This window comes from Chinchilla lanigera, unplaced genomic scaffold (genome assembly GCF_000276665.1).
Source record: "Chinchilla lanigera isolate Chin_1 unplaced genomic scaffold, ChiLan1.0 scaffold00174, whole genome shotgun sequence".
NCBI classification, from domain to species: domain Eukaryota; kingdom Metazoa; phylum Chordata; class Mammalia; order Rodentia; family Chinchillidae; genus Chinchilla; species Chinchilla lanigera.
In genome coordinates this window covers 404,995-431,092 of record NW_004955575.1, presented here as the reverse complement: position 1 = coordinate 431,092, position 26,098 = coordinate 404,995, and the positions used below count along the sequence as shown (strand labels likewise).

The 26,098-nt window shown below is 40.4% G+C and overlaps 1 protein-coding gene and 1 pseudogene across 5 annotated transcripts in view; both read right to left on the bottom strand.

The window, feature by feature from the left end:
* Positions 1 to 823: 823 nt before the first annotated feature.
* Positions 824 to 26,098, bottom strand: part of Bdp1 (B double prime 1, subunit of RNA polymerase III transcription initiation factor IIIB) — a 99,587-nt gene continuing 74,312 nt past the window's right edge. For 3 of the 5 annotated variants that reach the window (XM_005413925.2, XM_005413927.2, XM_005413928.2), the window contains exons 27-39: positions 24,157 to 24,193; positions 23,107 to 23,199; positions 21,594 to 21,813; positions 20,447 to 20,598; positions 16,913 to 17,063; positions 16,520 to 16,700; positions 11,870 to 11,933; positions 11,355 to 11,541; positions 9,772 to 9,976; positions 7,804 to 7,840; positions 5,614 to 5,881; positions 4,354 to 4,603; positions 824 to 1,811 (exon numbers count right to left, since the gene is read on the bottom strand). In XM_005413925.2, coding sequence (XP_005413982.1) covers positions 1,677 to 1,811; positions 4,354 to 4,603; positions 5,614 to 5,881; positions 7,804 to 7,840; positions 9,772 to 9,976; positions 11,355 to 11,541; positions 11,870 to 11,933; positions 16,520 to 16,700; positions 16,913 to 17,063; positions 20,447 to 20,598; positions 21,594 to 21,813; positions 23,107 to 23,199; positions 24,157 to 24,193 — 1,980 coding nt within the window. In that variant the 3' untranslated portion in view covers positions 824 to 1,676. Of the gene's footprint in view, positions 1,812 to 4,353; positions 4,604 to 5,613; positions 5,882 to 7,803; positions 7,841 to 9,771; positions 9,977 to 11,354; positions 11,542 to 11,869; positions 11,934 to 16,519; positions 16,701 to 16,912; positions 17,064 to 20,446; positions 20,599 to 21,593; positions 21,814 to 23,106; positions 23,200 to 24,156; positions 24,194 to 26,098 lie in introns of those variants that run through there. The other 2 variants (XM_005413926.2, XM_005413930.2) reach the window with 2 other exon arrangements.
* LOC102005858 lies at positions 13,388 to 15,974 on the bottom strand (annotated as a pseudogene).

Genomic DNA, 26,098 nt, shown 5'->3' with positions numbered 1-26,098 from the left:
ATGAAATGCAGGAGTGAGGGGCTGCCAGAGACCACGCAGCCCAGGAACCCAAAAAGGGAAAGTTTTCAACTCCTGAGCTAAAGTATTAGCAATGTCGGAGGCTTTCCAAATAGAATCAAACTAAATCTGCTCTTTGAGAAATTTGTTTCAGGAAAAATTTGCCGAAGTAGACTTGATATTAAACATACACCATATATATACACATTACATATATATATATCATGTATCTGTAGAGCACACACACATACATAAAGCATCAAATTTCAAAATTAAAATCATTTAAAGTCATATTGGTAATTGTTGACTAAAGTCTTATGTCCCAACACTTGGGAGGCTGAGGCAGGAGGATCGCTGAGTTCAAGGCCAGCCTGTGCTACACAAGTGAGTTCAAGGACAGCCTGCACTACACATAGTGAGACCTTGTCTCAAAAAAAAACTCTTACCATCTTACTTTCTGCTTATATCTTGTGCTTAATGGTCTAAATGTTCCTTGACCATAATTTAATGGGGTACAAAGGATCAAGAAACTGTGGTTTTAAAAAAGGAGTGTGTATGTGTGTGTATGTGCAAGGAGATTTGCCTTACAGACGGAAGTTGAGATTTTCTCCTCCTGAAAATCCTGAGATTATCTAAAATAGAAGAAAAGCAAAAACATTCACAGTTCGAAATCAACATACTAAACTACGAGGATAAAAAGTACTCAAAACATACATATCGCTGGGTGTGGTGGTGCACACCTGTAATCCCAGCACTCAGGAGGCAGAGGCAGGAAGATCACTGTGCACACGAGGCCAGCCTGGGCTACATAGTGAGTTTAAAGGTCAGTCTGAACTACACAGCAAGACCCTGTCTCAAAAGAATCAAAAAATAAAAAATGAAAAAAAAAAAAAACTTGCCAAAACTTTCTAGTTATATCATTTTAAGTATCTTTGAAGAGGAAAAGGAGACAAATACAAATTTGTTAATAATGCCTTCTTTACACACATTCTGAGGGGTGAAAATAATTAAAAACTGAATATCCTTTTAAATAAAAAATTTAAAAATAAATAAACTCTTTGATTTGTCATCTTTATAAATATTAAGTTTAAATACTAGTTCTTCAATTAGGACTAATGTTACATCACCATGAAATAGAAAAATACGTGTTTTTCAGACAAATAGCTGATAATAGAAAAATTTTAAAGGTCACATACTGAAGTGGAGATTGACAATTTTGTATACTAATAGGCAACTGAAAAGGCCTTCATCATCCCCCCAAGAAGCAAAGAAAAGAGAACAAAATTTTACAAAGGAAGTTTGCTAAGCAGTCAATACAATCAACTCCCAGTAAGATGGTGCCGCGGCTTCTCCGACCGCTTCCCCACACTTGTCCCGCAGGGTCAGGCAGGCGCGCGGCTCCGGGCGGCAGAGTGGAGACAGAACAGAGTCCCCGCGCCGACGCAGCGCAGCCACCGCTGCTCGGTGTTTCCGAAACGCCCCATCAGCCAGAATGAGAGAACTCGGCAGTGCTTCCACTGATGATGAACGTTTCAACTCGAGTTCATTAAATATTCAAAACTGACCTAAAGAAAAGTAAACAGTGATGCTTTTTTCTAAATACTGCTTGGTTGCTGCAACTGGCTCTGGAAATCCTAGATTTAAAGGGGAAAAAAAGAAAAGAAAAAACCGCACAGGCTTTATTCTGCCTCCTCCACTTCGATGAAGATATCCCCGAAGAAATATTCCGACACTGTGGTTGGCTCCTCTGTTTCAGGTGCCTGCTTTTGGCCACTTCTACGTTCTTCTGTCAGTGACGGCCGATCACGGGAAGCCTATAAAGGTAGCAAAAAGAAAATGTGACCCAACACTTACATATTGCTAGTGAGGACTGGAGATGCAGCTCAGCAGTAAGGCACTCACCTTGCACGTGCAAAGCCCTGGGTTTAAAATTAAAGGAGAGAAAAACACCAAGGTAACTTTTGTTGCGTTAGTTGTAATAAAACTAGAAGCAATCTAAATCTACACTAGGTATGCTTAGGTTAATCATGATGTATCAACAATCCATTACTTTCCCTTAACCCCCATGAAAGAATTTTAATATAGACCAGCATAACATTGTTAGCTGAGTATGGTGGCACATGCCTGTAACCCCAACACTCTAGGAGGCTGAGGCAGGAGGTTCACAAGTTAGAGCCCAGCCTAAGCAATTCAGTGACTCAGCAAGAACCTGTCTCAAAGTGAAGAAAGTAGCCAGGCACGCTGGGACACCTCTATAACCCCAACGCTGGAGAGGGCTGAGGAAGTGGAATTGCAGAGAATTTGATGCCAGCCTGAACTACATAGTGAGTAATTAAATAAAATTTTTTTAAATGAAATTTATAAATAAATAAAAAGGGACTTGGGGTACAGCTCAGTGAGAAGGTCCTGGGTTTACTCCTTAATACCTCAGGAAAGAAAAAAAAGTAAATTCTATAATTAAAATATATTAATTTCTGACGTAAGCAGAAAGACCTATAAAACAGATGAGTACCCAAAGGAAACACCACAAATCAAAAAGACCATATCAAAATCAGCACCTTATAAATCCATATACCAATGAAAGAAAAGATTAGAAATGACCCTAACATGTATGGAGATTTAATATCTGATAAAAGTTACATTTCAAAAAACAAAAAAAACAAAACAAACAAACAAACAAAAAAATCAGATCTCCCAAATTTAAATACCCAATCCAAAAAACGGGCATCTGACATGAAGACACTTCTCAGATGAAAAAATACGAACAAGCCAGGTGCAGTGGTTACACCTACGGTCCTAGCGCTCAAGAGGCTGAGGCAGGAGGATCACCATGAGTTTGAGGCCAGCCTGGACTACATAGCAAGACCTTGTCTCAAAAAAAAAAAAAAGTATGAACAGAAAATAAATATATGAAAAATTGCTCAGTATCACTGGTCATTCAACAAATGCAAACTGAAACAACACTAAGATTCCATCTCACTCCAGAAAGAATGACTGTCATCAAGAAATCAACCAGTGACAAATGCTGGTGGGGCTGTGGGGAAAAAGGAACCCTTCTGTATTGCTGGTGGAAGTGAAGACTGGTACAACCACTGTGGAAATCACTGCGGAGATTAGTCAAAAAACTAAAACTAGAGGTTCCATTTGACCCAGCTGTTCCTCTTCTAAGTATTTTCCCAAAAGAGTTAAAAGCATCACACCACAGTGATATATACATACTCATGTTCATAGCAGCACAGTTTATAATAGCTAAATCTTGGAAACAGTCCATATGCCCATCAACAGATGAATGGCTAAAGAAAATTTGGTATTTATAATATACTGGAATACTACTCTGCCATAAAGAAGGGTAAACTTGAGTCAGTCATAGGAAATGGATGAACCTCAAGATCACAGCCACCTCATCCACCATTAACTTAATTTTGCTAAAATGTGATTTAGTCTAGTTTAGGTGTTAATATCTAATGCAGGGGCCCGGGATATAGCTCAGTAGCACAAGCACCTGCCTGGCAAGGATAAGGTCCCGAGTTCGATTCCCAGTACCCGCCAAAATAAATAAGTAAACCAGAACAGAATTGTATAATATCTAACACAGACAAGGATATGACTAAATTGGCACGGTCACACTAGCAACTGTAACAACTATTCTATAAAACAGGCAATGATAACCAAGAATCATAAATAGGGCTTCACGGATTTTTCTATCCCAGTGCTTGCCATTAACTTCAGAAAGAAACAAAGCACAACTGGGGCTGGGGATTTAGCTCAGCGGCAAAGTGCCTGCCTGGCAAGCACAAGGTTGTGAGTTTGATTCCTGGTACTGGAAGAAAAAAACAAAACAAAAAAGAAAGAAACAAAGCACAACTGCACGCTTTAGCAGCACATATACTAAAATTGGAATGATACAGAGAAGATCAGCATGGCCCTGTGCTAGGATGACATGCAAATTTGTGAAGCGAATATTTTTAAAATCTTAAAAAAAAAAAAGAAGCAAAGCATAAATGATCATTTCATGCTCCATGGCTTCTTGAGGCTGTCAGGACATTTCTCCTAAGTCAAACTAAAGCACGAGCACTGCTTCAGTTTTGCTTCCACACTCAGAAGGGTCTTTGGAGGAAGTGGGTGGGAGTCAAATGTCCTCTGCCTGCCAGTTCTCAGGCTCTAAACCAGCTGTAACTTCCTCATCGAACACCGTACCTTCCAGGATGGAGGCTCTGAGGCGGCTGAAATTAATGCGAGTTGCCCTGAAGTCACTTCAGACAACCACATGAAAATGAAACGACCATGTTCTCCCCAGCTGAGTCTGACATCCTATCCATTTTACACACAAAACAAAACGCAGCTGTCCCCACACACCTGAGTTGCTGAGCTGCCAGGAGCCTCAGCTTGAGCACTGGGGACCTCACTTGGAGGTGGAAGCACATCAGAGGACTCCTGATTTTTTTTCTGGGTTTCACCAGGTGGTTTAGATCGTTTCAAATTCCGCCTTGATACAGGTAGAAGAGGTTTTAAGCGTTTTTTACTACGGACATGAGTAGGTTCATCGGACTCCAAATTATTCTTTGAACATATTAAAGCTAAAAATCCCAGTGGTCTTCTGCCAGGCCTAGAAATGTAAATGCAAAGATAGTGAAGAATATCAGTAAAGTACATTCTTAACACCATCCTCTTTCCATAAATGCTAAAATAACACTCTCTACCAAGTACTGATGCCATTAGGTCAGGATATAGATTTGTTACAGGATCCTGGCTTATCCTATTTGTTTTCTTCCTTTTTTTTTCTTTTTTTTTTTTTTTTTTTTTGGCTAGGGCCTTGCTGTGTCATTCAGGCTGGCTTTGAACTTACTATGTAGCCCAGGCTGGCTTCAAACTCACAGCAATCCTCCTGCCTCAGCCTCCTGAGTACTGGGATTACAGGCATGCACCACCACAGCCAGCACCAGGCTTATTCTAGACGAGGGCTTCACAAATTTAAAAGTGAGTGAAATACCTTGACATCATCTGGGGGTGTTATTAAAAGTTCAGCCAGTGTGATGCCACACACCTGTAATCTCAGCATTTAGCAGGCTGAGGCAGGAGGATCACTGCAAGTTCAAGGCCATCCTAGGCTACATAGTGAGTTCATGGTCAGCCTGAACTACATAGCAAGACTGTCTCAAAAAAACAAAAAAAGTGGGAGAAGTTGGCTTTGAGCTTAAATTCAGAAAGAAAGCCATGCTTTACCTCTTTAGTGTGCCACAGAGGAAGGAAATGACACATTAGTTTGGAATTCAATAAAACAACTTCCAGAGCTACCTCTGGTATCAGGTCTGTGTCTCCTAACATCTACATGTGCATTAGTTGGCACTGTATGGCAGAATATGCAATAAGCAAAATAATAACCATGGACAAAGTATGCAATATGCTGAAGATTTTCTATTCCAAATAGGGAGTTTCACAACTGAAATTAAACTCTCTTCACACAGGATGTATATTTATCTGGAACATACTGTATTTCCTTACATTACAGACGGGACATACTTATAAAGCAACCTTAGTGCTGAGCTTAACTTTACATGCATGTCTTCTCTATGCAGGCTGCAAACACTTAGAGGCACAGGGACTTTCTCACGATACCTGGACAGCGGAGCTTTTGAAGACGATGTTCTGCCTCCCCTCTGTTCAGGCTTAGAAGCAGCATCAGTTCTTTCTTCTTTATCACACATAACTATGTCATCCTGAGACAACTGAGGCATATTCTTTTCTATACATGTATCCATGATTTCATCAAGAGATCTAGATTCTATATTCTGAAAAGCTAGTTCAAGTTGTTCTTTTTGAGGTTCTGGAGTTGCATGTGTGCTTTTTGAGATGGTGGAAATACCTTGTTCTTTGTAAGATTCCCCTTCAGGAAAAGACAGCAAAAGGTAAGTACACATCTGGAAATTAATATATTCAATGTAACTATAAACCCAAAGAAAAAAATGTAATTCAATAACAAATCCAGCCTCATAAGAGTAAACTATTTAGCAAGCATATACCCCAGAGTTTGATCCCTGCTACCAAAAAAGAAAAAGGAGGGAAAAGAAGAGTAAGAAAAATTATAATTCGAGAGTTAACAGGGACTACTATGACTATTCTAAGGTATGTGGAATGTAGATCATTGGTGGAAAAGAAGAGGCAGGTAAGTGGGAGGCAGAGAAGAAGCAATAGAAATAAAAAGAAGAAAGGAATATTGCTAATTAATAAAAGCCATGGTAATAATAGCTTCTGCAAAAGTCATATCACTATACAAAATAATCTTTCCCCATTTTGACCTAGAAAATCTTTTTCCATAAATATCTCTTAAACTATCAAAATGAAGAGGTGATCCTTTCCTAAAACTCCAAGGGTTCTTAAAATACAGAAGCTAATCCGGCCCAATAGCAGTGGTAACTCTTAGGTATCAAAGGCTGACAGAAAAGCCCACAGTCCACTAGCTAATGTACTTAAGGTTAGCTAAGGGTTTTCTTCTCTAAACCAAGCACAAAAGCTGAAGTTGCAATTAATTAGGGTAACACAGTTTTGGTTTAGATCGAGAATGTCCCCCAAAGTGTCATGTGTTCACAGGTGGGGCTTTGGGAGGTGAGTAGGCCCCAGTGGCGCTGAGCTCACCAGTGAAGTGAACCACCAATGCGCTCACAGCTACATGTGCTGAGGGAGGCAGGGCCCACTAGGCAGCGCAGTGCCCCAAGTGTGTGCCTTTGCAGGGTGCACCTCCCCTCAGCTCCTCCCTTCTCTGTGCTTCCTGGCTGCCGTGAAGCAGGCAGTTTTCTTCCTCCACGCTCTCTACCATAACATTTCTGTCTGGAAGCCAACTGACCTCAAGTCCCCGAGAAGTGCCAAGTTAACCCTCTCCTCCTTCAGTTATGGGTGTCAGGTATTTTGTCCCAGCAACACGAAAGCTGACTAACAAAAATAATGAGAAAGATTTGCTAACTAAAAAAATCCAGAGCCAGGCGTGGTAGCACACACTTATAATCCCAAAACTCAGGAGACTCAGGCACAAGGATTGTTAGGATTATTGTGAGTTTGAGACCAGCCTGGGCTACAAAGTGAGCTCAAGGTTGGCCTGAACTGTACAGCAAGACCTTGTCTCAAAAAGAACCAGCCCCCAAAGAAAAATCTATTTTCCCTTAGGAAACACCTGTTTCTAAAGCCTTGTTCCCAGTGAGAATGTTTTAGCTCCATGACAGTGGAATGAAGTTGACAAGTATACCTGCCGCAAACACACACACACACACACACACACACACACACACACACACTTCTTTAAAATCGTCTGATTATCAATAGCATACAACATATTACTAACATTTCAGTGTGCTGTGACTTGTCTAATGCTTTCACAGAAGAGGAGATGGATGGGAGAATATTAGGACATTTCTAAAGGCTGAAAATTATAACCACATTACAGTTTCATGGTAAAATTGAAGCACTTGAGATTAAGTCTGTATTTAAAGAACCAAAACTGGAGGGTAGGGGTGTAGCTCTAAGGTGGAATATTTGTCCAATATCCATGAGGTCCTGGATTTGATCCTCTGCACCACAAAACAAAAGTAACAATCAGCCAAAACCATCAAACCCTTCCATTGTATACTTCTAATTCTATAAAGATGCCACCATCAGTTGGGGGGTGAGGGCAGTAAGGAGACTGAACTTTGCACTGAGCTACATCACTAGCCCTTTATGTTATGAGACAGGATCTCGCTAGGTCGCTAAACTGACCAGGCTAATAACCAGGAGTACTTTGCAAAATGCGATCATGTTAAAATTTATTTCACTCACCTGATTCGTCAAAAACTTTTAATTCCTTTGAACACACCTGTTTTAAGAAAATTTACAAAATACTTAGAAATCCATTGTCAAATTAAAGTTCCTTCCCTCCCTTCTTTCTTTTCAGTAAAGAAACATGTTATCTCCCAGAAGGCTCTGGAGTCAGACATGTCTTACAGAAATTCTCCCAAACACTGAGGGAAAAGATACTGTTGTTTTTACCCTGCTCCAGAGCCCAGGAGGAGAGCTAAAGCTGCCAAATGCCTTTTATCTCAATCATATTCATACCAACTAACCAGTCTCACTCAACATCAATGAAGAAATAGCAAATAAAATATTACAATTTTTTCTCTGTGGTACTGGGGCACAAACCCAGGACCTTGAACATGCTAAGCAGGGATCTACCACTAAGCTACACCAGAGCACTTCAAATAAAAAGTTACAAGCAGCAAATCAATAGACTAATAATTACTCATGATCAATTACTTTGGTTCAGGGATGCAAAAATAATTTATCATTAGGAAAGTAATTCAATAGATATATGGAAAATAATCTTATCTATTTGCATTAGTAGTCATTCTTTTAAAAAGTTAATATGAACAAAGTAAAACTTTTTTTTCTTTCTTCTTTCTTTTTTGAGTTTCACCAAGTAGTTAAGGCTGGTCTTGAAATCACTAGGAAGCCTACACTGGCCTCGAACTCAACTTGCAGCGATCCTCCAGCCTCAGGTTCCCATATGGCAAGATTACAGGCCTGTGCTCCCACACCCAGCTTTTTTTGTGTGTGACACATGGTCTGGCTATGTAGTTCAGGTTGGCTTTGAACTCACTACATAGCCTAGGCAATCCTCCTGCTTCAGCCACCCCAGTGCTGGGATTACAGGTGTGTCACCTTGCCTAGTGTTCGTCTTTCTTTTACTTTTTTCTTAAGGGGCCAGGGATATAGCTGAGAAGCACAGCACCTGCCTGGTAAGCACAAAGTCCTGAGTTCAATTACCAGAACCAAAAAAAAAAAATTACTTTTTTCTTGAAACAGAGTCTCAGCTATATTGCCAACAATGGCAAATTTATGGGTTCCAGAAGTCTCCTGCCTCACCCTTCCAAGTAGAAAACATTTTCTTAATAACACAAAATGTAACTATCAAAACCTGAAAGCCAGTATCCCAATTAATAAACACTGTAAGTATCTCCATTAAGGTTGGGAATAAAAGGATATCTAACATTAGTACCATATTTTAACATTGTTTTGCAGTTATGTTAGCCAATATGATTAAAAAAGAAAAAGAAATTAGAGCTAGAACAAGCAGAATTGTCAAAAGTGTATTTGCTGATTACACAGCTGTTTATCTATAAACCCCCAGAGAACCAAATGAAAAATTACTGAACACAATGAAGATATTCAAAAAGCGCTCTTGACAGAAAAGAGCTCAATGGTAAGAGCAACAAAAAAGGTAAAATTCTTAAGGACAACCTAATGAGAAATAAAAGTAGAGCTAAAAATAAAGTTGAAAGACACAAAGAAACCAAATGGAAAGATGTACTGTGTCATATTATAATTACAGTGTCAATGTTCCCTCAATCAATCTGTCAAATTAGTATAATTCTAAACAAACCCAAAAGAATTTTTTAAAAGACCTACACAAGGTAATTCACCCAGATCAACATGGTGCTTTTAGCATCACAGAGCTGAACAGGTTCCCTGATCAACATCCACCAATTTTTGCATGGAGATGGTTGCAAGTGACAACCCCACTGGCCTTCCCTGTATTACTTATGATGAAAAGTGCCAGGACTACCTTTATCTACATAAAGTTTTAAAGAAACAGGGCTGGGAATTTAGCTCAGCGGCACAGCGCCTGCCTGGCAAGTGCCAGGTCGTGAGTTCGATTCTCAGTACTGGAGAAAAAAAAAAAAAAAAAAAAGAATGAAGGGAGAAACAGACTGCTGCAGCACAGCCGCCTCACTGTGTGGTGATTCTCACCTCAGAGGAGCACTGCAGCAGATCATTTCCTACAGCAAGTGAACTTTTTTTGGCAGGAGGAGCTTGGTCGCTTTCACCAAGCCTGCAGTGTGATCTCTTCCTCGATGTAAGATCCAAATTAGCAGGAGGCTTTTCAGAATCATCTCGTTCAGAATTAGATAAACACACAGCATCTTCACCAAATGAAGTTATTGGTAAGGTCATACTGCAGAGAAGGAATACACAGAACACCAGTGAACCAGAAGCTCTACAATGAGGTTAAAGGCTAATGAAAATAATGCATTCGAAAAATTCCAAACTAACAAATTTAAGGCAATGACTAGAAAAACACAAGTTTCAAGTTACATTTACAACTTCATTTGCAGCCAGGCATGGCGGCACACACCTACAATACCAGCACTCGGGGGGCTAAGGCAGGAGGATACTCTGAATTTGAGGCCAGCCTGGGTTATACAGTGAGACCCTGCCTCCAAAAAAAAAGACCACCCAAAAAAAAAAAAACCTTTTTTTTTTTTTTGGTCTTTTTGAGACAGGGTCTCGCTATGCAATTCAGGCTGGTCTTGAACTCACTTTGTAGCCCAGGCTGGCCTCAAACGTGCAATGATCCCCCTGCCTCAGCCTCCTGGGTGCTGGGATTACAGGCATGTAATCCTTTTGCACCATGCCTAGTGCAAAAATACAACTTAATATGCAAAATACTAAATTAAATCTGAAGTATATAAGTACTATTTGCTTGCTGTAAAGTTAAACTTTTAATCTAACGTTGTCCCTTTCTAATAAAAAAAAAGGCCAGGGTCTGGGGATTTAGCTCAGCGGCAAAGCGCCTACCTGGCAAGCACAAGGTCGTGAGTTCGGTTCCCGGTACCGGAGAAAAACCAAAAATAAGGCCAGGTGTGGTGGTGCAAGCCTGTAATGCCATCACTCAAGTGGCTAAGGTAGGAGGACTGCTGGGAGTTCAAGGCCACCCTGGGCTACACAACAAAATCCTGCCTCAAAAAAAAATTCAGTTTCTAATGCTACTCCTTGATAGACAATTGTTTTTAGCCAATGAAAGTTAAAATACAACTTAACACTTCCACAATAAAGAACTAAAATAAGTGCTTCAAGAATCAATAGTGTAATCCCAGCACTCAGGAGGCTGAGGAAGGAGGATCACCGAGTTCGAGGCCAACCTGGATTACAAAGTGAGCCTGACTGAACTGCATAGTGAAACTTTGTCTCAAAAAGACCAAAAAATAAATAAAGAAATAAACAGAAATGTTAGTTCTATTATTATTTTTGCCAACCAAGGTGTATGTAACCACACTTGTAACGGGTGTCATTTTATGATCCAGATTGCTAAATTACAGTCTTCAAAATAAAACATCAAACAAGTCCCATACAAAAGTATCACATTCTACATTTAAATGGCATCTTTATCAGATATAAAATGAACCACATTACAATTCTTCTCCCACTCTGCAAAAATTACTAAATAAAATCTCTTTAATAACAAATAATGTCAGTGAATGGCTTATCCAATGAGTACAGTTCGATTCATAAAGCGTCCTTTTCCTTAGCAAAAACAAGTTCCCACTCATTACCTAGTGTCACCCCTCTCTTCAGGATTGCCAGATTTGACCAGGATGGGCGCAGGCAGCATGGGGTTCGGCGCTAACTGTGCGGCAGCATCAGGGAACTCTTCCGCGGCACCGGCTGGGATCTCCACCAGGGTCAGAATGAACGCTTGCTCATCCTCTCCATCCTGATGCACATTTGCAAACAGATTCGCTGCAAATTTGAAATTTAGTAATGAAACACTCAACTATAAAATAAAATCATTATTTCACTTCTAAAAATAAAGTCTCTCTGACACTTTATCATCAAGACTAAAAAACTTAAATTACACCCAATCCCCCCAAACATAATCTGATAAAGGGTAAATAAAGACAATATACTATGGGGAAGACTTATTCTGAAAAACAAAACTGATAAACAAAATACTTCAAGTTTGTTTTTAAGGGCACCATACTTTTAAAAAACTGTTTTATTTTTCCAGTTAAATGTAAAAATCGTATCATTAGATTCTATGAGACTTTGCTGAGTCAGATGGTTGTACCTGTTAGGTCTTGAGTGTTGGTTAAATTCTCCTGCTGCACTTCCAGAACACCAGCTGGTGTACACTGCATAAAAATGTAAAATGGAAGGATGAAGTTTGACAAACCTTAGATTTGAAGCTTCCTGACAATCTTACACAGTACAGACTCAAAACTCAACAGTTCATCTTAAACATTTAAATTTCTCAAGTGTTTGAAGATTTCAGTTGTCAGTAACTTTGGCCCTTTAAAATTTTATTTTGAGACAGGGTCTCACTAACTTGCCCAAGCTGGGCTCTAACTTCCTGCTTCAGCCTTCCAAGTACCTGGGAGTGCACCACTGTGCATGGTGAGATGGTTTTTGAAGTAAGACCAATCTAAATCCTCCAATATTCTCTCTACTCCCACCACATCAGCCCTGTGCTGTAAGCAGATGACATCTCAACGGGGCAAACTTCTCTCCTTTCCTCCACTGTGGTTTCCACCAGTCTGTCTTCATAAAAGTAGCAGCCAGGCATGGTGGTGCAAGCCTAATTCCAGCACTCTGGGGACCTGAGGCATGGGAAGTTTATCAACTTAGCAAGACTCTATCTCAAAAAAAAAAGTGGAGGAGGGGACATTAGGGATGTAGCTCAGTATGAAGGCCCTAAATTCAATCCCTAATAACACAATAAAATAAATGAAACCTATTAACACATTTTCCCACAAAGCAATCCTGATGGCAACTCTCTAATGCTTATAATGTTAACTTTCATTTTGTAACCAACAATGTAGATGACAGCTCCAGGGAAGACTCATCAATGGATACCAAAACTAGTAGGTAATGCTTGCTGGGACTCAGTGGACAATTTACTAACACAAAGTAGAAAAGGTACCCTTGTAATGGAGAGATCTGGCAGGCACTATTCTACCCAAATGCTAAGTCAACAACAGCAATGATGGAACCAACTGACACTGTGTGTCTCATGACATGTTAGTAGGGGGAAAACACATCACCTACGTAGTAATCTTGTCCAAAAACTAAAGGCAGTAAGGAGGAGCCAATTAAAAAAAAAAAAACAAAAAACAATCCACATTGTGGAGCAGCCTACACTTGTCTAAAATGCCAAGTTTACAAGAGAAAAAATAACGTATCTAGATTAAAGGAGAGTAAAAAGAAATGACAACTAAATGCAAGGTGATACCTCCCATTGGGTCCCAAGTTTTTTTAAAAATTAGGATATAATGGTCATGAGTGGAACAGCTGAGGAAACCTGAATGGAAACTGTATATTAAATAATATTAGTGAACAAATGCTAAATGCTATGGTACTACTTAGGGTGAGAAAAGCCTACTACTTCTCGGTAAAAGAACAATCCTGTTCTTATTAACAAGATGGAATATTTAGGAGTGAAGGCTCATGTGTGCAGTTTTCAAATGGTTCAGTCTTTCAAAGAATCCATCTCCATCCACCTCCCCCACCCATCCATCTACCCATTCATCCATCCATCCACCCATCATCCATCTACCACCTATCCATCCATCCGTCCATCCACCCATCCACCCACCCCATCCATCTATTTATCCACCCATCCATCCATCCATCCATCGAGATGGAGGGCAAGGCAGAAAACCATGAAACTAAGTGTTAACATTTAATAAAGCTAAGGAAAAAATAAGGAAGAGTTCTTCCTAAGATTCTTGTCACTTTTCAGTGTTTCTGTTTGAAATTATTTCAAAATTTAAAACACTGGGGGCAGGGCCCTCATAACTTTGGACACAATCAAACTCCTTAGCAAGTATTAAAAATCCCTGTATTACCTATCTGGAAGCTGCCTTTCCTTTTTTATCTTCTGTGGTTCGGGGTTTATTTTTGTGGTACTGAGGACTGACCCCAGGAGCACTCCACATCCCTATCCCCATTCCCTCTTCTTTTCTAGCTTTGAGACACGGTCTCACTAAGTTGTCCAGGCAAGATTTGAACCTTCCATCCTCCGACACCAGCCACCCTAAGTGCTGGGGTTATAGGTTTGACCCGGTTTGCAGGCCACGTTCCTAACTTCATCTCTAACCCTTTTCCTCCTTTGTATTCCACTCGTAACAGTACACAATCCCTAACATGCTGTGCTGCTTCACACCTGCGTTTGCATATTTGTTTCCCTTTAATCCACTCATGTATACTTGTTTTTTAAAGGATGCTCTCACCCAGGGAACATTTTTTTTAAACCACGCTCTGTATCTTTAATTAAGCACAGAGTCCTCTCCAATATGTCACCAACAGCCCACCCACTGCTCTGTCTGGCCGCCACCCTTTGTCTCTCTCCGCAGAAATAGTGAGATGGAGTCCTTTTCCTGCAGAAGAGAAATCCATGGCTTACTGCTTTTGCCAGCAAAGAAAATGCTGGAGAGCCAGGTAGCAAAGCTGTTGCCGTTGCTGCTATCTTTCATGTGAATCACATCAAAAGAGCCAGGATGTTTCTCCCTATTGGTGAGCACACCAATCCTCCCCAAGTTAGTACCACCAGTCACCACGCACAGGTTACCAGTGTCGAACCTGATGGGATCGGTGATCCTGCCAGATGCCAAGTCACTCCAGATGGCAATACTCGCCTAGATAAGGGGATCATGGCAGCAAATGGTGACAGCATCATGGGTCCCAAGATGAGGGGTAGCTCTGGTACCCACAAAGATCTTTGTCACTTTATACAACTTGTACTTAGCTTCCTCAGGTCTAACAGGGTGAACAGCGAAGTGACCCTTCCCAGTTGTAGATCAGATGGGAGTGCTCTCCTGTCCTGTCAACACTGGTGATATCAATACAGTCAGGAGGGTAGGTTATACCAGTTCAGACTTTTCCACTGATCTGAATGAAGCACTGCATGCAAATCTTCTTGACTTTTCCCGCTGGCACGGATAATCAAGTCTGTTCCTTAGGGAGATGGTAAGAGACGGACACTCTCCCAATCTGTGGGACCGGTAGATGTATGAGGAGTAAACAGACCGGTCAATTCATCCAGCACCCAGTCCTCTGGAGGCATCACTCACTTCAGATGTTTCTTGGGACCACAAGCCACAGCTGAGCTCTCGCCAACTTCACTGTTTCCCTCCTGGTGCTCGGCTCCTAGCGTGGCACTCCTCTACCCTACTGCTGCATGTGCCCAGGGAACTTTTCAAAGAAAATATTAATGCCTGGGCCCTTTTCCCAGAGATTAATTAATCTGCGTGGAAGCAACTCCTACAGAGTTTTTGCAAATCTCTATTGTATCACCTATCAAACTGAGTTTAAGAATTCATTTACTCATCTGTCTCCACAGATTTATATCCCACTGCTTAGAAATGCCAGGCATGGAGTAGTAACATCTTAAAAAATACCCACTCTGCATACAAAACAAATTTTCTGTGTATAAAACAATTCCTTACAGCCAAGTGTACACACCTATACTCTCAGCACACACCTATAATCTCAGCACTTAGGAGGCTGAGGCAGGAGGATCACCCAAATTTGAGGCCAGCCTGGACTAGTGAGTTCAAGGTCAGCCTGAACTGTATGGTGAGACCCTGTCTCCAAAAGCAAAACAACAACAAAAAAACCCTGGGCATCTTCCCAAAAGAATTAAAAGATCATACCACAGTGATATACGCTCACCCATGTTTATAGCAGCACAGAATGCAACAGCCAAATCTTGGAAACAACCAAAATGCCCATCAACTGGTGAATGGATGAAGAAGATGTGGTTTTTTAATGCAATGGAATACTACTCTGCCATAAAGAAGGATACGCTTGAGACATTTGTAGGAAAATGGATGCACCTTGAGTCCATACTCTTAAGTGAAATAAATCAGACACACAGATGCAAATACCGCAGTGTTTCTCTGGTGTTGAAAAACCAAAAGTATAAATAAGGACCAAAACGTATAATAGTATTGTGAAATAGGAAGAAAATGTTTAAATGGGGAGAGGAAGAAGGGAGGAAGAGGAAAGGAAAAAACGGAAAACTAAAAAAAAAGAGAGAGAAAAGAAGGAAAACATGGAAACAAAGCTTTTGTAAGTGGGAAGGGGAGGAGGGATAAAAAGGAGAACAGAGGAATGGGAGACAAAACCACTTGTATCAAGCACAGGTACAGACTCTCCATGATGAGTGCGATCATTACGTACATCTAAAATGTGCCAATAAAATCTGATAGACAAAAATTCGTTTTTGAAAGCTTTTACAATAAAGCTAACAGCTTCTTTATGTCTGTGTTCCAGGGACTAAAGACACACTTAATTAAAATTCAACTGCAATACAATCTTGAAAAAGGTAAAGCTGTAAGGGAATGGATCAGTGACTGTTAGGAGCTGGTGTGAGAGAGAAAGGCAAGTATCAAAGGGCACTGATGAACATTTCAGGTACTGGTTACAAGACTATACCTGTAAAACTTACAGAACTATACACTCAGAGGGTGATGTCTGGGGCATTGCTGGTGTAGCTTGCCTAATATGCACAAAGCTCTGGGTTAGATCCCCAGCACCAAAAAAATAAAAGTAAAATAAAATGAATGTGTGTGTGGCACACACACACACACACACACACACACACACACACACACACACACGACGGGGGGAAAGCTTAGCATATGAAAATTATACCTTCATTTTTTGTTTTAATGGGAAGACACATCTGCTACCCGTGTGTCAGTCTACTTTCTTTTACCTCTGGCGCACGAAGTGTGGGCCTGCTGTATCCTTTAGTGTCCTCTATCAGGGGCTCTTCAACAGAATTCTCACCGAGATCCCCACTGGAAACAAGTGGGGGGGGCCCTGCCTCAGAGGAGACAACGGGAGCAACTGGCAACGTCTGAACCTCTTGAGAGCTCTCTTCTTGATCCTCACTTCTAAAAGAGAGTATGAGTATTAGGATGTTATGTGAAATCAGGCTAACAACTGTGGAATACTTTTAGAGCTAGGTGCATCAGAGATCACCTAAGTTAATGGTTTTGAGCTTGTAAATATATTCAATTCAGTAAAACTCTTTTTCTCAATCAAATTCTTATAGCCAAAGCCTACAGCTACAACTGAGTACCAGAATCTTTCTTCCCTCTTTTACCTTTTGCTTGGGTTTGCTTCTTGTGAAATACTGGTCCCTCTGATATCCTGCACACATGCCAACTGGTTCTGCTCCTGACTCTCTGCTGTTGTGACTGGCCCAGAGTTTTTATCTTCCACTTCTGCTGCTATGGAAGCACTGTCCTCAGTTTCTTAAATAAAAAACATACTTAAGATGTAGTTCAAAATAATACCACTAAAATCTCCGTATTAGAAACATATCCTCCCTTACAACAGACAACAATGCAGTGACTCCTCCAAACTTCCCTAAATCCAAAATCCAGCGTATTCACATGGCAGAAGGGCGCCTCTTGACACTGAAGTGTGTCAACACTGAAACAGATGATGCATGCAACATATTCCAGTTCTGGCTGCTACAGCAACTGTATCCCTACTTTGTGGTAACAGCAGTAGGATTAAAAATTCACATCCACAAGACAGTTAGAGGTGAGTACACAAAAGTTTTAGGAAAGGAACTGTGAAGCAAATAATAATATCACAAAGGGAAAGGAAAAAGATTTCTGTAAAGAAGTCGAACCTGTAGACTAAGAGCTTCCAGATGCTGCTTAATGCAGCATAATAATCAACATACCGCATGTGTACACATACCACAGGCACTGCTGGCTGAAAGTGAATCCTAGAAACCAGGACAGGCAAACCAGGAAAGATGATGCTCACTACGCTAATCTAAGATGGGCCCCATTCATCCTGATAGCATGCTGTCTGCGTGTTCCCTGCCCGTACTATCACCATGGGACTAAGAACATTATGTCACTATACAGCAAGGCCATCAAAAATGAATGACAGCAAGCACTGAAGGGAAGGTGCAGGTTTGAGATGTGATGCCTGGTAGAGCACATGCTTTGCAGGATCAAGCCCCTGGGTTCAATGCCCAACATGGCAAGATAAAAACAAAAACAAACAAACAAAAAACATGAACGGCTGGGTGTGGTGCCACAGTCCTGTCATCCTAGCACTTGGGAGGCTGAGGCAGGAGGATCACCACAAGTTGGAGGCCAGGCTAGGCTACAAAGTGAATTCAAGGCCAGCCTGAACTGCATAGCAAGACATTATCTCAAAAAGACCATAAACAAAACAAAACAAAAGCTGATGAAGGTACTAAAGTATTAAAATTTGGTCTATTCTGGCGCAGAGGACTAAACCCGGGATCTTGACCTATATCCCTAACTGTAAAATATTAATCCCAATAACAAAAGTACAAACCAATTAAAACAAAAAAGAATGGGTTTCAAGAGATATTTTTCTAAAGATACACAAATGAGCACATGACAAGATATACAATGCTATTAACCCTTAGGAGAATACAAATCAAAACCACAAGGACCTGGGCACAAGGGTACACATCTATAATCCCCGCTACTTGGGAGGCTGAAGCAGTAAGATCAGAAGTTGGAGGCCAGCCTGGGCAATTTAGTGAGATCCTGTCTCAAAATAAAAAAGCAAACAAAAAGAAGGCAGGTGCCTGGGATGTAGCTCAATGGTAAGGCACTCTTGGGTTTGATCTGCGGTACCACAGATACAAACAATAAAACAAAAAGTTCTACCACAATGAAATTCATTTTTACACCAAGATACCTCCAATCAAAAGGACCAAAAAAGAAGTGTCTGGAAAGATACAGAGAAACTGAAACTCAGCCTGCTAGTGAAAACATAAAACAGCACCAGTATTCCTTTTTTCAACTTGTGGTACTGGAGCACCGGACCCGGGCACTTACCACTGGCGACCCTGCCTCTCCCCTTTCTCTCCTTTTCTCCTTTCTTCTCTCCTCCCCCTCCTTGCGGCAGGGTCTTGCTAGGTTTCCAGATAAGACCTGACCTTGTGATCCTCCTGCCTAACACTTCTTTATAATATATTCTGTTTAACTGATATATAAAAACAAAAAAATTGTACAGATTTAAAACTGTTTGATAGCTCCTCAACAGGTTAAACAATGTTAACTCTGTGGCAGGCAGAGCAGGTAGTCTAACTGAGGCCCTAGGTTGAACGCAAGCACTCCCACAAAAGAAGGTTAAAAAGAAACTACCATATGAGCCAGCAACTCAACCTGCGTTCTGGAGAAATGAAAACATATGCCACAGAAGAATGTATACATAAACATTCTGTGTGGGGTGTGGGGGGGTGTATGTGTGTGGTATTGGATACTGAACCCAGGGCCTTTGCACTGAGCTACATCTTCATCCCTTTTTTATTTTTTATTCTGCGAGGATCTTGCCAAGTCATTAAGTTGCCCAGACTGGGCTCAAAGTTGAAATCCTCTGGCCTCGGCCTCCCTCGGGATTACACGTGTGCATTATGCCTGGCTAACACAAAACACGTATTTTCATTGTGTACAACATGTTTTGAAATGTAGAGTAGTACTTAGGCACTTCTTTTTTCTTTTGATTTTTTGAGATGGAGTCTGGTTGTGAACTCACTATGGAGCCCAGGCTGGCCTCAAACTCCTAGCCATCCTCCTGCCTCAGCCTCTCAAATGCTAGAATTACAGGTACAAGCCACCACACCCAGCTATGCACTTCTTATTAATTGGTTCTGGAAGAAGTGATCAGCATCAAAAACAACAAATACTCAACAAGTTGTGTTGGCCAGGGTACGAGGCAAGGTTCCTGCTTGTGCAACAAGTACCAAACAAGTGCTAAGTGCCAGGGCAGAACATCACATCAAAATGCACCAATTCCGTGAGTTTCAAAGCAGTACCAAAGTATGACTGTATAGACACCGTGGAATGGTTATATCTAGTTAAATTAACCAATGTGTTAACTCAAGAGTTAGTATATTTGAGGTAAGAGCACATAATACCTCTTCTTTTTACATTTTAAGAATACTGGACAATATGTCACCATGAACTATGGTCACCAGGGTGTGCAATTATGAAACTGATACTGAACCATATGTACACTACAGTATATGTATACATCTGTTCTTTCTAAAGGAAATATACATGCATAAACATATGTGCTTATATAAATGTGTGTATGTGTGGTTATATGTACATACACACCCTCATTTAGGTGCTTACATGTATACAAAATGTTTTCAGAAATATACAATAAAAATAAAAAGGGCTGGAGATATGACTGAATGCAAAGGCCCTAAATTTAATCTCCAGTATAAAATAACCCAGACCATTAATAGCAGTTTGTCACAATGAATGAGACAAGGGGGCTATGGACCAAGGAAAGGGAGCTCAGTCTGCAATTCCATGCCTTTTAGGCACAACCTACCATCTCCACAGGTGTTGCTACACACTTCTCTAAGACACATATGCTTGAGTGTTCAAGTACATGCACACAACAACGTGTACACATTAAAAATACGGCAAATGCAGCAAATGTACCATTACTGAAATCACTGTTGGATTTATGAATACTTATAGCTTATTTTACTTTTTCATATATCTGAAATTTTCTATAGCAATTAAAAGTAATTTTAACAACTGAATGTTCCCTTGAAACGCAAATGCAATTTCTTGTGCCAAAGTTATTTTGTAACTTCTAAGAGAACAACAAAGTTTACCTTTTTGATTTTCTACTTCTTCTCCTTCAGATGCAGTGGAAACTTCCTGATAAGCATCAGTCCTGCTGGTCACTAACACCTCCAGATTTGGCTCAGGCCTGGTGAGTGTACTTCTCACTTGCAAGTTACTATCCACTTCAGAAGCTATACTCCTAGAAGTGAAGAAATAAGAGAAGTTTAGCAGTAAGCAAGAGTTCTCTCCTTCTAACACTGATACATTCCTTCTAGCCTTAGGCTACCTTTCATGGGCCACACTTGTCTGGGAATGTTCATTTCTTTGTCACTGAGCTACAGAGGTTTTTTTTGTTTTTTCCTCAGTACTGGGGATTGAACCCAGGGCCACTGCACTAAGCTACATTGCTAGTACTTTTATTTTTTATTTTGACACAGGGGATCACTAAACCACTACATTTCCCAAGCTGGGTTCAAACTTTGGATTCTCCTGCCTCAACTTCCCAGCATGTGGGGATTACAGGCATGCACCATCATGTCCAGCCAAGTATTTATTTCTTAATGTTAAAATAACTAATAACTTTACTAGACCTCTAGAAAAGAAATTCTATACCACAGTTATGAAACAGTACACTTATATAACTCTATTTTATTAAAGCTTCAGAGACACATGAAACACTATACAGTGATACCTCGGTTCACATACTCTGTTCTCTCCATGATTCTGGTCGCAAACCGAACCGAAGAACGAAATCAAATTTCCCCATAAGGTCAACATTGAATCTAACTACTGAATTTGATTCAGTTATCATCCAACTCAGTTTGTAACCAGAATTGTGGAAGAATCAAGTTCACGAACCAAGGTGCTACTGTATACTTTTAATATGCAAACCATTAAACCCATTACAATCTAAATCAGCCAGTCCTTAATTTAATGTGTAAGAAATTGGCTTTGCCTACTTTAAATTTACATAATACTCAAAGCTACAGACTGAACAGATGGGACTTAAATACATTTATTAATTGAATGCTAAAATAAACCTGATTAAAAATTAATTAATTAAATTTAATTAAATAAACCTGGTTAGGGCTAGGGGTATAGCTCAGTGGTAGGGTGCCTTCCTGGCAAATGAGAGGTCCTGAGTTCAATTCCCGGTACAAATAAACAAAAAAACAAGCAAACCAACCAACCAACCTGGTTGATGTGTTCTCCACTGCCTTCCCCTTTAAGCCAGCTTCTTCTCTACAGTCCTGTCCCCCGGACACACCCTTGTTTTCTTCAGATGCAGAGGACGTGTCAATGACAGGTGAAGAGAGCTCCTGACACTCAGGAACAACTTTGTGACTGACACTATCTGGGCTGAAAGGAACGTGCCTTTTATCCTTTGAATGAACATCAGAAAATACACATACTCCTATGGCAGAAAAAAACAGGAAATTAAAGTTGAGGCAACATGAACAGAAATCCAAATAAAATTCATTCTTCAGCACTGAACAGCTATAACATTCAGTATAGTTAAAGTTTGATCTTTTTATGGTTGCAAAGTTAAATACTGTATGTAAACTCATATTTCATGTCCTAAGTCTGTCCTGTAGTGAGCTTGATTCTTTAAGACTGAAACTTTGTGCTATTAGAAGGAGAAATGAAGCTAGGCGTAACGGTGCACGCCTCATGATCTCAGCACGCTGGGAAACTGAGGCAAGCTCGAGTCCAGCCTGAGCAACTTAGCAAGACCCTGTTTCAAAATAAAAAAGGCCAGAGATGCAGATTAGGGCAAAGGCCCTGAGTTCCCTTCCCCATACCAAAAGTAGAAAAAGTAAAAATGAATCCCTTTGTTACTTGCAGAAAGTAATTACATAACCCTAGACTTCAAGCTAGGACTGCCTTCTGTTACTAATTTTTAAAACCTGTACTTTATCTTCTAGAGATCTACCATGGGCTTTACTGATACTTGGCCATTGAGAAAGCAGCCGCTGCCCAGCACAAATCAGAGACCTGCCTGAGACGCATGGTCATTAGCTAAAACGTCTGACAGTGAGGGCTGGGGTGCAGCTGAGGTAAGCAGGGCACCTCCCTAGCATTTGTGAGAGTGAGGTCCTGGGTTCAATCCTTAGCACTGTGCAAAAAAAAGGTCTAACAACTAAAACGAAGACAAGATGGCAGGTCAGTTATTACCAGTCAATTATACAATTAGCATAATTATCCAACTAATGTAGTTAAGATAACAATAAGCTTCTAACTTCAGCCAAGTATACTAAAAATCTAGACTGCCATATCTTTATTGGCTCTATCCAAACTATCAGAACAGCGTACTTATTCAGTGGCCCCTACTACCTTGCCTTCATCATCTAACTTGAAGACTATTTCAAGCAGCAGCAACTCCTTTGCTAAGGAGACACATAAAGTGATCACTGATCAATAAGCTCAATTAACCATTGATGTTTATGATAAGGTAGAAAATTCACTAGATCAACTATTCCATGAATATACATTATTCTTAATAAACCATGTTCACTATCTCAAAATGGTTGCCACTACATCTAACAGGGCTAAAATAATGAGTGAATCATGCACAAACATTACCTCTTCTAGAAAAGCAATAGTGACGATAATTTCAAATACAAAAGGCTTTTGACTCAAAGCGTGGACATGATCTCTTAGCAGTCACATTTAAGTCTCACTTTGGCGGCTTGCCTTCCACTCTTACCATCAGCCTGCTCCGCGCTCATCCCCGACTGCAGTACCAGGTCTCCCATGGTGAGTAAGGTTATGGCCGCTTCCGTGCTCCCATCGCTGGGACCTTGTGAAGAAACACAGCAACATTGAAACAGATGAAGGAATATGAAAACAGGTTTACTTAAAACAGACTCTGGGTGGCTGGAAAAAAACAAAACACAGACTCTGAACTCAGGTTTTTCTCATAGCAATGGTTTCACTACTCTCTGTACACTAGTTGCTTACTAATGTGGTGTTTTGTTCAGCTTTTATACTACCAATTTTTTAAAATTTTATTTTAAAGAGAGTAGTAAACGAGAAACAAGTAAACAAAAAATAGAACAATAGCAGCATACCAGTATCACAAACACAAACAAACCAAAGCAAGAACATTTAAAGTGATACAGGGTTTAACAATAGTTAAACTACCAATTAAAAAATATCAGCTCTTGACTTTTACTTGCTGAAAACACTTAGGAAATGCTTTAAAAATGCTTCTTATTATACATTTTACTCAGTTCACCTTCGCATCAAGTGCTATGATTTGATCTAAAATGTCCCCCAAAGGGCTCCTATGTTCACAGCTAGAGCCTCTGGAAGGTGACTGGATCACGGCGTGTGTGCCCCTTGTGGACTCACCCCTGATGAGCTCATAGCCCAGTGTGGCGGGCAGTGGGCCTGGCTGGAGCAGCAGGATCAGAAAAGGTGTGTTTTGTCCCTAGCCACCTCCCGCCTCCAGCTCTCTGCTCTCCACTGTCAGGCCCCTCTGCTGTGACGACCCTGCCTTGGAGCCAGCCCATCCTGGACTAAAGCCCCGTCCTTGGTAAATCCTTCCTCCCACCAGTCACACATGTCAGACATTTTGTCCCAGCAATGGGAAAGTGTCTCATATACCAGGTTTAACACAGAGATCATTTATTCAACAGCTGAATCTTTTTATCCAACACTCCAGCAAACCAATTCAGGTCCTAACTGTTCCACTGCTAAAGCACTGTGCTAGTGCTAACCAAGCAGTTCTAGCAGTTTCCCTGTAAATAGTTACCTGCTTCGTCCTGGGTCTGTTCACCTGTGGTCATTTCCTAAAAGAGGAAAAGGTAAGTAACATGTTAAAAATTCTCCCTAAATACATGGTCCTTTTCTCAAAAAGCACTACATTTTACAGGACTTTTCATTTTTTTTAAGTTAGCAATAATAAAGCATTTTTCTTAATATATAACTAGTCATAAAATTTCAGAAACAAGCACAGAAGTAACTTCTTTTGTCACTTGCTCTTACCTTTTGCTTATATGCAAATATAACTCTAATCATATGCTATATACATTTCATTATTCTTACTTCTCCACATTCACAATCCTCTTACCCTGGTCAAACCTGTTGCCAGTTTTTATCCAATGAAAACAAGTCTAAAAAGCATCAAGGTTTTTTTTAGACGACTAGGAGGCTTTAAACTGAAATGACTTTTAGTAAACAAATATGGGGTAATGATTAAGGCATGTTATATATATATACACAAACCTGAACAAATGAAACTCATTATCCTGTATGGCATGCACTAAAAGTGGCGGTGGGGGGGTGAAGGAAAAAAAATAGCAAAACACAAAACCCCAAATCATGGCCTCCCCCAGTGAATATTCAGTTAATATTCACCTTTTATTTGTCATACACTGTGGAAATAATGGAATTGAACCCAGCACTTTTGCACTAAGCTATATCCCCAGCCCTTTTTTATTCTGAAATACAGTTTTGCTAAATTACTAAGTTGCTCAGGCTGGGTTCAAACTTTGAATCTCTCTGCCTCAGCCTCTCAGAGTGCTAGGATTACAGACATGTGCCACCACACCTAACTTAAACTGCAATGTTTTTAAAATACAATTTTAAAATTATGGATCTCCCTTTTACTTAGCTTTATTTCTTTTTCCTGCGCCAACACTGGATTAGTGTTGACCCTAGTCCAGTATACCTGGTGTCCTTGAAAGAAAACACACAGGTGCAACACAGGGAGAACCCCAAGTGGCAACGAGAACAGGCTGGGATTACAGTGCCTTAAAGAAAGAAACGACAGGCACCCCCAGCAATGCCAGAGGCTTCTCCCTCCATCTCCAGAAAGAACCAGCACTGTGTCACATGTAGTTTGGGACTTCTAGACTCCAGAACTGGAAGAGAATATATTTCTGTGGTTTTCAGATACCCAGTCTGTGCTATTTTGTTACATATGAGCTAGGAAACTGATATTGAAAGGAATAAACATCTCTATTTAGAGATGATATAAAAATACTAAATATATAGAAAATATTAAAGAATACACTGAAAAACTCTTAGAAGTGATGTTAGCAAAATTGCAGGATCCAAAACTAATACACAAAAATCAATTGTATCTCTATGCACTTGCAAGAAGGAATTCAAAAATGAAATTAAGAAAACAGCTCCTGCACATGTCTGTAATCCCAGCACTGTGAGGGCCAGAAGATTGCAAGCCTGGGAAACCAAGTAACTTAGCAAGAATTTGTCTCAAAATTTTAAAAACTTCTAACATGAGTTGGGGATGTGGATCAGTGCAAAGGCCCTGGGTTCAGTCCTCAATATTAAAGGCAGGTAGTAAAAGTGAGTCCATTTGTTACTTGCAGAAACTAATAAGCCCAGATGGATGTCAAAATACATTTGCCTTCATTTACAAATTTTGAAAACCTGTACATTATGTCCTAAGATTTATGACAGGCTTCACTCCAATGTTCTGTCACCGAGACAGAAGTCCTATACGGAACACAAACTATCCTGATTATAAATCTCAACATTAATGAATAGGAGGTTGCCATGCCCTCCAAACTGATCTACAGAGGCAATGCAATCACAATTAGAATTCCTGCTGATTTGTTTGCAGACACTGACAAGATGACTTTAAAATTCATACTGAGGGGCTGGGGATTTAGCTCAGCGGCAAAGCACCTGCCTGGCAAGTGCAAGGTCGTGAGTTCGGTCCCCGGTAC